Source organism: Takifugu rubripes, chromosome 13 (genome assembly GCF_901000725.2).
Source record: "Takifugu rubripes chromosome 13, fTakRub1.2, whole genome shotgun sequence".
Taxonomy (NCBI): Eukaryota; Metazoa; Chordata; class Actinopteri; order Tetraodontiformes; family Tetraodontidae; genus Takifugu; species Takifugu rubripes.
In genome coordinates this window covers 5402368-5414123 of record NC_042297.1, presented here as the reverse complement: position 1 = coordinate 5414123, position 11756 = coordinate 5402368, and the positions used below count along the sequence as shown (strand labels likewise).

The following is an 11756-nucleotide window of genomic DNA, read 5'->3' as shown; positions in this document are numbered from 1 at the left end:
ATCTGTTAGGATACCAGGCGGCGCCGGAGGTGTGTTTGCTGGGCGCCGATGGGCAACTCCTGTGGCTGCCCGCCTCAGGTGCAGGAAGAATGGAGTTTTTCCTTGTAAAAGATGTGTAATTATTATGTCTGACAAGTGTGTGGATTTAAACCAAGTCAATATGTAGATAAGCGTTATACACACAGCTGCCTGGAAATGATGACATTGTAGGCAGCAAACAAAGCCAGTTGCCAAAATGCTGTGCAGGTAGGAAGGAAGCCTTCGGGGTGTATGGAAGATGAACCTGATGGGATGAACAAGGCCTTCAGGAGAGTTACAGTAAAACTTTAATGAGTCGGATTTTTAGAGGGCTTCTTCTCATTGTTACCCCGCAGGCCACCTTGACAACCAACCACAAATTGTCAAATTTCTGTCTCATGCTAATCGGGACAATTAGAAATTGTAACACTGGTAAAGGCTGGTAAAGGCTGTTGTCATATCTGTACGGCTCTGAAAATGTGCCTCTCAGCCTGGTGTCTTGGATGGGAGAAAGTAACAATGTCAGAGGGATTCAGAGACACTGTTTTGAAAATCTGTTAAGAATTCCTTTGTTTTTCTGGGCCATCCATATAAAACAGGAAACTGCTTCCCACAAGCGCCAGGATTTTAATCAGACCTGCTCTTCAGACAGCCTGGTTCTTGTCTCTCACACTTAGCAGCCATCACATCAAGTGCATGGGGACCAGTGACAGCCACACTGCCTGTAATGGCTAAATGATGTCAAAAATGGCCCCATTTATGTCAGTTTGAGATCAAGGACCATTTCATAGTTTGAACCTCTGCCGAAAATGTGCCTTCTAATCTCTCCCATCTGCATATCTGCTGTGGCCCCTTGGTGTGTTTCTTTTCTTGTAAGTAAAATGTCTTACTGCTCATGTGAGGATTTATGCAAAGACTGACAGCTCAGCATACAGCTTGTGTCTGTAAAGTGGCAGGAAGTGCCATGCTCCCTTTTGCACTCCCATCTCATTCTCAAGTCAGTTGTCACCTTCATTATTCAATGCCACGCTATTGTTCAATCAGCCCCCCTTTTGCCCCCACTAGGGCCATTTGCTGGATGTGTTCCCCTTAGTGTGGTCATTTACGTTCAATCTCATTCTGAACAGATGCACTTTTGTTAACTGGAGCTTATTTGGATCATTTTACATAGACATCAAAGGGTCGACCACAAGCCTCATTTGGCAACTTCTCCCAGCTATCCATCGGCTGCAAAACACCCCAGTGCCTTGATTATTAACTCAGTCACCACCCTCTCATTCAACTTGAATTAAAAATTAAAACCCAGCAGAAATGACAGTGCCACACCATTGAAAGTAAAGTCTGCAAAACCAACAAGGGCTCATTAGCGAGTAGTTCTGAAGACAAGCATTCTGACTTGAGACTCATTACACTTCTCCTGTTTTAACTCTAATTGGGTTCATTTTATATATGAAACGCCTTAAATTTTTAATGTTGTAAAAGTTCTGCTTCAGATACTTTATGTAGCCAAAGATACTTGGCCTGCATTAATTGTCCAGGTTATCCTTTTAGAAGTTGTTAGTGTTGTCTGCTGCTTTTGCTCACTACAAAGTTGGTGAGGAAAAAAAGGTCGATGAATTTAACACTTTGTTGAATTGAATCGGAATGGGCAGTTTATGTTAAGTTCAGTTACTACACCTCTCTTTATGATGCTGTCAAGCTACAAAAATTCAGCTCATAAAGCTTTAATAATATTTAACAAATTGCTTTTCAGACTGTGCATTTTAATTAAATGGATTAAAACATGTTATGTTTTCTACATTTGGTTGCATTTACGCAATCTTTTGTTTCACTCACATTGAAAAGAAAGCAAGAGGGTGGGTGGGTTGGTAGAGGTGGGGTGGGGTGGGCTGCTTGTGTTTCCAGGCAGGAAAGTTTGAAGTTCTTTGTTTGGAAGCATGGTTCCGGGTGCTGCACAGTGTTTAGCTTGGTGACCCTGTGACTGTCTTCAGAGGAATCTTATGAGCAGCCCTGCAGAATTGTGCTCCAAGGTCAGCTTTCATCTTAGCTGTAACCTGTGGACTTTAAAACTCTGGGCGATGGAATTGCAGCTTTGTCAGTACACTACTAATTAGAAAATTCCTGACCTCGAGCAAGATGTTTTAATTATGTGTTGTGTCAACGAGTTTGCAGATTTAATCCACCGTTGATACACACTCAAGTGCAAACTGTGTCGCATATTGTATTAGACCAAGTGGAATGGTGAAGAGGGTTTTTTTTCTGTATCTTTCTTTTCCCATTGTTTATCACCGCGTTTGTTAAAAGCTGTCATATGCATATGTTTCCAAATTTGACATGCATATAATGTGGTCACTTGCAGGAAAAAAAAGGTTTGATATGCTTTACTCTGTAGGAGACTGAACAACGTGACAGTATTGTGCTGGGTGTAAGCTCTCAGTTGCAGGGAGTCAGAACAAGGGAAGGCAGGAAGGGGTTAAACAGAAATTGAGCGGGGATGCTGGGGGCAGCAGTGCTGCAGAACATAGCAGTGTTCGTGCGAAGGCAAGTCATTTCCCGAAACACTGCAGACACATGGCCTGCGGCGCTCTAAAACCTTTGGAGACCAAAATGGCTTGCAGGAGTTAGAAGTAATAAGGTGTTTTTTTGCCTTCTTTCTCCTTGACTGAAATTCTGCACAGTTGCAATGCATTGCCGTGGAGCTGTGGAGCTGTTTTTATGGTTTATGTGGGCATTAAGATGCGCTGCAACTGGCCATTTTTGAGATTTGTTGTTCTTTATGATCAAAATGCTAGACCTCAGTTGTTTCCCTTTCTGTCTCACCTTTTTCCTTTCTGTTCCACCCAAAATGGCAAATTAGCAAAAGTGCACGTGCCGTATTCAATTCAATGCGATTCAATTAATTTCAATTCAATTCAATTTAATTCAGTTCAATTAATCTTTATTTTTGTCCCTAGGGTCCACACCGAAAACCAGGACCTGGCCCGCATTATGCAACAGTTGCAAGGAAAAACTTTTAACAGGATCAAACCTTGTGCAGGGCCATGCTGGTGGCCATGTATCAGAGAGGATTTAAGAAAATGCCTCATGTGCCAACATGTGTTGTATTATGTTTTGTTGATGTGGCACATGTGTTGTTTTGTTTGGGGGGGGGGGTGTTCCCCAAAAGGCAAAGGTGAAAATGGCTGCTCATCCTTCATACTTTTCGTAGAACAGAAATTTCGTACATTTGAAAATTAGAACAAGGGCCACCTGTGTTAGTGCTTGAAGATACAGCTGTATTACTAGTCCATACTGACCGCTCTGATTATCCAAGGGCTAAATCTAAAATCCTTTTCATCCTTTTCCTGGTTCTGTTAATCTAGGCTGTCTTGTCTTCATCAAAGAGAGGCCCCAGCATATAATCTGGCTCCGTACATCTGTGTATTATTATTCTAATTCTTTATACGTTTATTAGAGCTGAATAAACTCCACATCAAATACATCAGTTGGGCGATGTCAGAAAGCCTGGGGCGAATCAGCCGACATCTGTTAACTCTTTCAGAATGGCCTCATCCAGCATGTCTGTGGGCGTAGAAGAGCGAGAAAAAGGAGAGGAAAGAAAGCGAGAGAGAAAGTCTCTGCCGCTGATTAATGGCGGCCGTCGAAGAGGCGTTTCTGGCCCAGTGTAGAAGTGAAGCAGGGTTGTACTCCCACGGCTGGGCACCACACTGTAAACATTTTGAGAGGATGAGAGAGCGTTCCCCAGTCGAAATGTGGCGTGGAGGAGAACATGTGGGAAAGTTTTGCTTTCTAGCACATAGTCAGCCAGGCATTTCTTGAGCGAGTGAGTCAGTGTTACCACGAGCCAGTTCTTTAGCTGGTCCACCTTTCAGCTCATCACTGAAGAGCAGACGTCCATTAAGAGTAAATGGGCATGTGCAATCTGTTTTAAATATTCATTTCTCCAGCACGGAACCAAAGGAATCGTGTAATAATGCCTTGCTCTCTGTATCACACGCAATCTTCAATAATATTTGGCTCAATGGTGTTAATTTCCACACAGGATTAAAAAAAACACCACCTCAATCAGCTTTTGCTCCATTTCTTTGTTCAGCTTGTCAACAGTCTGTCTCTGTTGTGCTATATATGTCATCCTTGCCTCAAGCATAAGCATCAGACTTTTGGAGATCTTTCAGCATCAAAGTAGTAACAACACAAGCTTATCTGTTCCTCTACCAACATGGGGCTAATCTTATCCTAAGACGTGAATGCTGAGCAATGTTTGCTTGCCAGTTTTCGTTAACACAGCACCGTGTTAGCATGTTGGCCATTACAAACTGCTATGAACAATACTTGTGTGTCTGTGTGTGTGTGTCCTGCTGGAAGTGGAATGCTGAGATAGCAGGTTGGCCAGTGCAGGGCCAGAGTTGCTGTGTGTGCCTGGCGAAGTGTGCTATTAACCCAATACCCCGAGGTGTGACCTGGGCCAAATCCAATATGCGCTGGTATCAAGACCCAGTTGCTGCACATGGTTCGAACCCCCTAAATCAGCAAGAACCTTACCCATTCCCCTTCAGAGACAATAAAGAACTGAATGCAAATTCCTCCAGAAACTTAGCACATAGCACAACTGGATTATGAGACTGAGAGAGGCTGCCATGTACAGATATTTTTCATCCAAAGTAAATTTAGGAATTTGAATTATTTTTAGCACTCTTTAACTTTAATGATACTGACAGGTTATTGGTGAACTAAATGAGGAATCCACACAAAGTAGGTCGGGCCATTCCATCAGCACAAAGTTGTGACTATTCAGAGTGCTTCTGCTGCCTCCATTCACCTTTTACAACCATGACGTGCGTTATTAAAATAAACACAAATAAGCATATTTTGGTAAATGCTCAAACAAATTCCATTTTTTAATAGTCTCTATATCCCATTTATTTCCATCCATTTCAAAGTTGCATTCAGTACTGCTGAAGCCTGTCTCTAATTTTTTGTACATCTCATGTGAACCAAGGTTCATACTACTGGTATTTAAATTTCCACAGAATTATTCTATGTGTTTTTGTGTCAGAAAGGGAGTATTTTCTTTTTTCCTTTTCCTATGGTTTTCCCCTTAAGACTCTCCTTTTTAGTACTTGTATTCATTTACTACTTGCCTGCACACTTGGACTTTTTCCTCTGAATTTGTGTCTATGAACATGTGCGCGAAACTGTAAAAGAGTGAAATGGTGTAAAACAATAGCTGCAGCCCATTACACTGTCATGTATGTCAACACTGTGGATAAAAACCAGAGAAATCAAAAAAAGACTTTATTGCCAGCTATCCTTCCTTCTCATCTGCTTCCCACCATTTTCTCTTCCATCCTGCTCTCCAAACAGGTCAAATGTCTAAAGAGATGTATCGAAGTATCTGCATGCACTCTGAACGACGGATATGTTGTGTGACATAATGCCTTCAAGCGCCCACTGCAGATAAAATGACAGATGTTGTTTTTTGCATCGTGGATCTTTTATTGACCAGGGTAATTTTGAGGATTTAAGTTTACCTTCTTCTGCTTTTCCACCTCTACTCGCATCTTTTTTCTCATCTCAATTTGTCCATTCACCTTCTGCGACCTTCCCACCTCGTTTTTCATTCAGTTTTACATGCACAACTGCTGTGTAATTACTAATGACAAGTACCACGTGAATGATGTCTCGCTTTCCTTTATAAGAGGCACTCCACCATCTGCTTTGTTTTGTGTTGGGTCTTTCCTGCATGTACTGGCAGTAGTTTTCAATCTCCATAGATACCAATGACAACAGGACCATGCCTGCTGGCGCACAGGGGGCACACATACAACAGGGGTGGGAGGAGAGGCTGCTTTGAGTGAATTCCTTGACAAATGATTACTTTTATCCTCAATTTGTATTACTTAAAGGGGCAATAAGTGAAAGTCATCATTTTAGATAGAAGGAATTTAAAAAATTGCTACTTGGAGATTTAAAGGTGTAGTGTTCATCTCCAGCTCTTTATTTACAAGCCGGGCTGGCCTCACCTTCATGTACATTCTTCTGAGTATTTTCAAAGCGAAACGGCAGATAGCAGAAAGAAATGTTTGCCTGAAGATGATAGGGAGCTGAAATTGCCTCTAAAGAAAATAATGTCATATGTTACTTACTGAGTACTCGACATGTTCCACAAAATGTTGGAATTGTGTTCTTGAGGGGGTGGGGACGGAAGGCAGAGGTAGAGGGAGGTGTAACTCTTGACGCACTTTGTTTTGGTCTACAGGCCAAGAGGACCTAGCAATGAAGGATTTTTGGCTTATTGTCCCTTTAAGCTTGTCCTGTCCCTGTAGGGAATGAAGCAATCTGGGTAATATTTGACTGTCTTTGCTGTCTTCCTTTTGCTCATCACAGACCACCTGTGCTATGGTGCTGCGGCGGCACCAACTGCCCGTGGGTCACTCATGTCCATCCATCCAGGTGGATGGGTGGCTTTGATTAGTCAAATCTGTGGCACTGTCACCAGGCCTATGGAGAGTGGCAATAATTGGGCTGGCAGTAGGCGAGTCCATCCTTCACATGAGGTCAGCCTCAATTGATCTAAAGAGGACTGAGATCACTATTATGTTGATGTACTGGTCAGTACATCATCAGAAAGCAGACTGGCAAGAGGTGTCTAGCAGACAGAGTCAGACAACAGACATCAGATTGTCCTCTTTACTGATGTTGCTAATGTTGTAGTCCCTTCAAAATTCAATAAGAAAACCATTACATTTTATTCATCATGGTGAATGTTGGTTTTTTTTTGGTGCTTCTTTTAAACTCTTTAAACTGAAATTGAATCGATGGTAGATTAGAGTGAGGTGTTCAGGTGAACACACAACCCTGTGCTGTAATATACATCTAAGATGCATTTAGTGTTGCTCTGCAGTACTTTATTCAAGTGGATAACAATTTACATAAACTTGTAACGATCTTGTTGTATTATTATGTAGTAGTATATTAACAGACCCACTCAAAACCTACAATTCTACTTGAAGAGTTATGTGATCAATCTGTCAAAGACAGCAAGTGGTTCCTGACGTTTGAAAGTTATCTTGAACTGTTGCTATTTTCTGTTTTATTTGTAAATGCAAAATGTCATTTTATTATCCGCATTGCTTTAGGTAGGGTTTACTGTAGCTTGCTAAAGTTATAAAAGTCAAAAAACAGCTCAACCACACCATTAAAACCACTGAAAAATGACTAACATTAACAAGGTTGTTAAAGTGCAGCAGTTTGCTCAGAAACTGACATTCACATGAATGTTACTTCACCACCCACCAAAACATCTTTTCCAGGGAAAGGAATTTTTCCAGATAGGTCACAAAAACATTAGTGATGGCTTGAGGAACATGGCATGCCCATGGCATTGATCTGGCTTTCAGTTCTCAAGATTCCAATCTAACCAAACATTCATGGGATGCAATACATCATGCATGAAAAAAGAGTTTTCACCACCCCAAAAGAACCCACGTCCTGACTGGTTCGAGCTGCTTTGGTGACACTGACTTATCTTGCAGCTGGTTTCCATGTTAATGCTGATGGTTATAAATGCTTCTCAGTAATTCAGTGTAATATCATCCGCTGTGACATGGTGAATGTGGATAGATTAAATTGATGGTACGTGTGCCGCTGCTACCCATATTCATCCTCCACAGGGTCAGAGAGTGTACTGAGAGAAATCTGAGACAAAGCCCCATCATACAGTGTACACAAAGGCAAGTAAGAGGGGGTGGGAGGTGAAGGGATTTTTGTTTGGTTCTTGTAAATTCATACCCATCATATGTTTGCAATTAGGTCCTGTCTGTACTGTGTGTTTACAGAGTGGTGCAATCAATGTAATTGTGAGAGGGTGTTCCTGCCTAAGATGTCTGTCTTCCCTCTCTCTGACGGACATTGTTTCCCATTTCCAACTGTAAATGCATCTCTTGATTTGTATCAGCATCTGTATACACTCCTGTTTTTTTTCTGTTATTATTATTGTTATCCTTTTTTCTAGCAAATATATACAAAAAGTGGCTTCGTTTCGCAGTGAGACGTCAGCGCTCGTCTATGCCAGCAGCACTGTTCGTTTAGAAGGGAAAAACTGTTCGGAACCAGAATGATGTAAAGATCTCTTATGCATTTCCTGCAGTGTCAGAACATTGGTTTTACCCTATGGATTTTTTTTCCCTCACTCTGACTACAAAAAATACAAATCGTAGCTGAAGATATGCACAACTTTACACCACGAATCAATCATGAGTTTAAAAGATGCTGTACATTTGACACCAAACCCTTTGCTTTTTAAAATGCTGACATGTTAGATTCTGACCTCGTAGATGTTTGAAGGGATTTAAGGCTACAGTCGTTTCTTTTTGAGCTATTTTAGTGTATTTAATCGAGTACTTTTTCCAGAAGCATCTATGTGTTTCTGAAGGTCACTAAACCAGTGGCTGATGAAAAAAATGAAAATAATAACACTGAACTATTCTCTCTTGGTTTATCGCATTTATTCCCAAACAGATTGTTTGCAAATAATAATAATAGGGACTTACCAAGAAATGTAATAATCCTTCACTTATCCAATGATAAGTGATACAGTAAGTCCACATTTAAGTAATTGCAGTAATATATGCCCGAGTGTACATGAATGTGCTGCCATGTGATTCCCTGTAGCTCAACCTCTTATCTATTGTGCATTCACATATTGAAAGGGAAATTTCTGTTCTTTCTTTTTCTTTTTCTTAACCTTTATCCCTTTCGGGGTCACAGGAACGGTGCTGGAGTCTATCCTAGCTACATATGAGTGAAGGCAGGTCCACTCCTGAATGAGTGCCCAGCTCATCCAGGGCCCTATGTGAGCATTTGAAGGTTCGGTACCTTGACGGTGCTCTGAAGGTGTCCATCTGCTTATCGGCCCTACTGTGTCCACAACCCCAAAAGTGAAATTTACATGAGAAAAGCAATTAATATCTAAAAAGTACCTGAACTGGATAGAAATTCACGCAATGATGACTTATACTCAGTCCAAATAATAATTTTTCCAATTAGTTGTTCTTCTACCACAGAAATCTGCAAACCCGGCTTCTTAATGTTGTGAAATGTCTAGTTTACTTACAATACCACATTAGAGCACTAGGCAGAGGTGAAGGCAGTCCTTTTATTGTGACAGTTTCATTTATAGCATCGCACATTTAGCAGGAAACTGTATGGCTGATTACATAAATAAAATTATGCACAATTCAATCGGTTAATAAAGGGAACCTGTTGAATAGTTAACCAGGTGGTTGAATCGGCACAATAACAACCTGCCTGCCTATGACCTCTGAGCAATATAATTGCTAAATGTTACATAGTGAGATGTTAACATGATATTCATCACCTGACCTTTTGCCTTCTACTGTGTTCTCAGGTTTCGGGTAGCATGGCCACCACCCTGGCCAGCTCCTCAAGCCTGTCGACATCGTCTCGACAGTACACACGGCAGCGCATCACTCGCGTCAACCTCAGGGACTTAATTTTCTACATGGAGCAGGAGAGAGAAACCGCCCACTCCCTACTCCTTTACCGTGCCCTGCTTAAGTAGCCTCTGGTCTGCTCAGCGCCCACCTCAAACACCTCCTCCTCCTCATTCCCAGCCACGTGCCTTCAGATCAGGTCTTAATGTTTCAGCTCTGCGTCTCCATAAGTACTGTAGTGACGTTTGATGTAGCTTTTATTGACGAGAGAGAAAAGCATATACAACTAAAACTTCATTTAGGTTCCCTGTGTGTGTTTACATGTTCGCTTTAAAGGTCATATGGAATTCTTTGTGGTTTAAGGAATTCTTTGTGTGTTTAAGCAACAAAGCAGCCTTTGTTTTAACAATTTGATTCAGAGCTTGACCCTCAGCATGCTATTAAATTATTCATTGGCTTTTTAGTGTATCCAAAAGTAAAAGTAAGGATTACTCCAGCAATGAACATTATTTAATGAATGCAGTTAAAACTAACTCCATTAATCCAGAAAATGATTTCTGTGCACTATTTAAAAGCATTAAGATTCTAAATAATCCAGTGTCTTTTAAGTCTGTGTAAATAGTTCTTTTTGAGTTATTTTGCAAGCATGTATGTTTTTTTTACATGTACGTTTTGCAAGAAAGAGTATGCCCATGTGTCTGTATATGTTAACTAGTGATCAGTAAAACCATGTGCTTGACGTCAGTTTATTCTGTTCACCTGTTGAACGAGGGTGGTGTTGTTATTATTATTATTATTATTATTATTATTATTATTATTATTATTATTATTATTATTATTATTATTATCATCATCATCATCATCATCATCATCGTTGTTGAGTTAGGTCTGACAGCTGTTTTTAACTCATTTTTCCTATTCCAGAACTGATCTGTTTTTCTCTATTGTGTCAAGTTTTTGAACTACAGGATCCCCTATAGTTCACTGCACGGTCTCAATTGTGAATGAACCAACAAGTGGCCAAGTAGCAGGAGATGAGTCCACTCGTATTTGCCTGGAAAGTCTCACTACAGCTAATCAGTGAGATTTGGCTAATCTGGAGGGGAAGATGGGGAGAAAAATGTGATGTGCTAGGAAAAAAAGACTGACTGCAATTTTGGATTCAGCATGCTGATTTAAGTTTTAATCAGCATAAAAATTGTTCCCCAGTGTTATTATGTTTCCATCAGCCCCCCAAAACACAATGATTGACTAAAACACAATTGAGTGCACAGTTGCAACAGCATGTGCATGTTGAATTGTCTAAATGTCTCTGTTAATGCTTAAATTGTAAGACAAGGTAGTTGATCTCATTCTAACAGTCTAATCTTGTCTTTGTTCCTCACGTGTTAATTCTCGAAGAGATGAATGGGATGATGCACTTGCTTTTCATGTTTTTTTTAATCAACTCTGATGTTTGATGTAAGATTCTTTGTTTTGTTTTTCTATTTAACTAAATATCTTGGCCTCTATGCAGATTTTCTTGTCATAATGGCATTTATTTAAATATCAGTTTTGAACAATTGTTGTGCATTTTACATTTTGACAGCACTTTTTTCTATTCAATTTTACCCGACAACTTATAGTTGTCTCTGTATTATAGCAAGGAAACTCTCTACATCATATACAGTATTTCCTTCAAAGGAGAATTATCTTTTTTTTTTAGGCTTAACAGTTTTTCATAGCTCTTATCTCCAAAAAATTACATTGTAAAGGTAAGCACAACAATGAGGATTTGTGAAGTTTTTATTGGTGATTTTTATGGTTTCTTGTGGTTTCACAGGATATTTCTACTTGTTTGACAAAAAAATGCTAAAATATGACTACAACTACTTCAGCTTTTTAGCTAAAATATTAGGACAATATTCCAGCTTGAAAAGAAATCGAGAAAGGAACATTTCAGTGACAAGAGGATTTGTAAATACTGTTTACAAAACTATGTGTTTATTAGAACCACGTTATTTTTGGTAAACTCTTGTACATATCTTTAAATTTTCCTGTTTGTGTGAAAAGAACAATACTCATGTATTTGTACCTATTTTGTAAAGGAATAAATAAGCTGTTTACTAAACAGAGCAGACACTACTGATAGATTTGCACATGGTTTTAATGGACTCATGTACGCTCAAGATCATGATCTTTGGCAAATGTTGGAGGCAGAATGGGAGCTAAAACAATTCTATTTGGCTCTTAAAGTACATATCTGAGAAATATATTTTTCTCCTCTGATTCTTCACACTTGAA

The 11756-nt window shown here is 40.0% G+C and overlaps 1 protein-coding gene across 3 annotated transcripts in view; it reads left to right on the top strand.

The window, feature by feature from the left end:
* LOC105417228 (transcription initiation factor TFIID subunit 4-like) overlaps positions 1-11597 on the top strand; it is a 78618-nt gene extending 67021 nt beyond the window's left edge. The window contains exon 15 of one of the 3 annotated variants that reach the window (XM_029846206.1): positions 9428-11597. In XM_029846206.1, coding sequence (XP_029702066.1) covers positions 9428-9601 — 174 coding nt within the window. In that variant the 3' untranslated portion in view covers positions 9602-11597. The other 2 variants (XM_029846210.1, XM_029846208.1) reach the window with 2 other exon arrangements.
* The last annotated feature ends 159 nt before the right edge of the window (positions 11598-11756 follow it).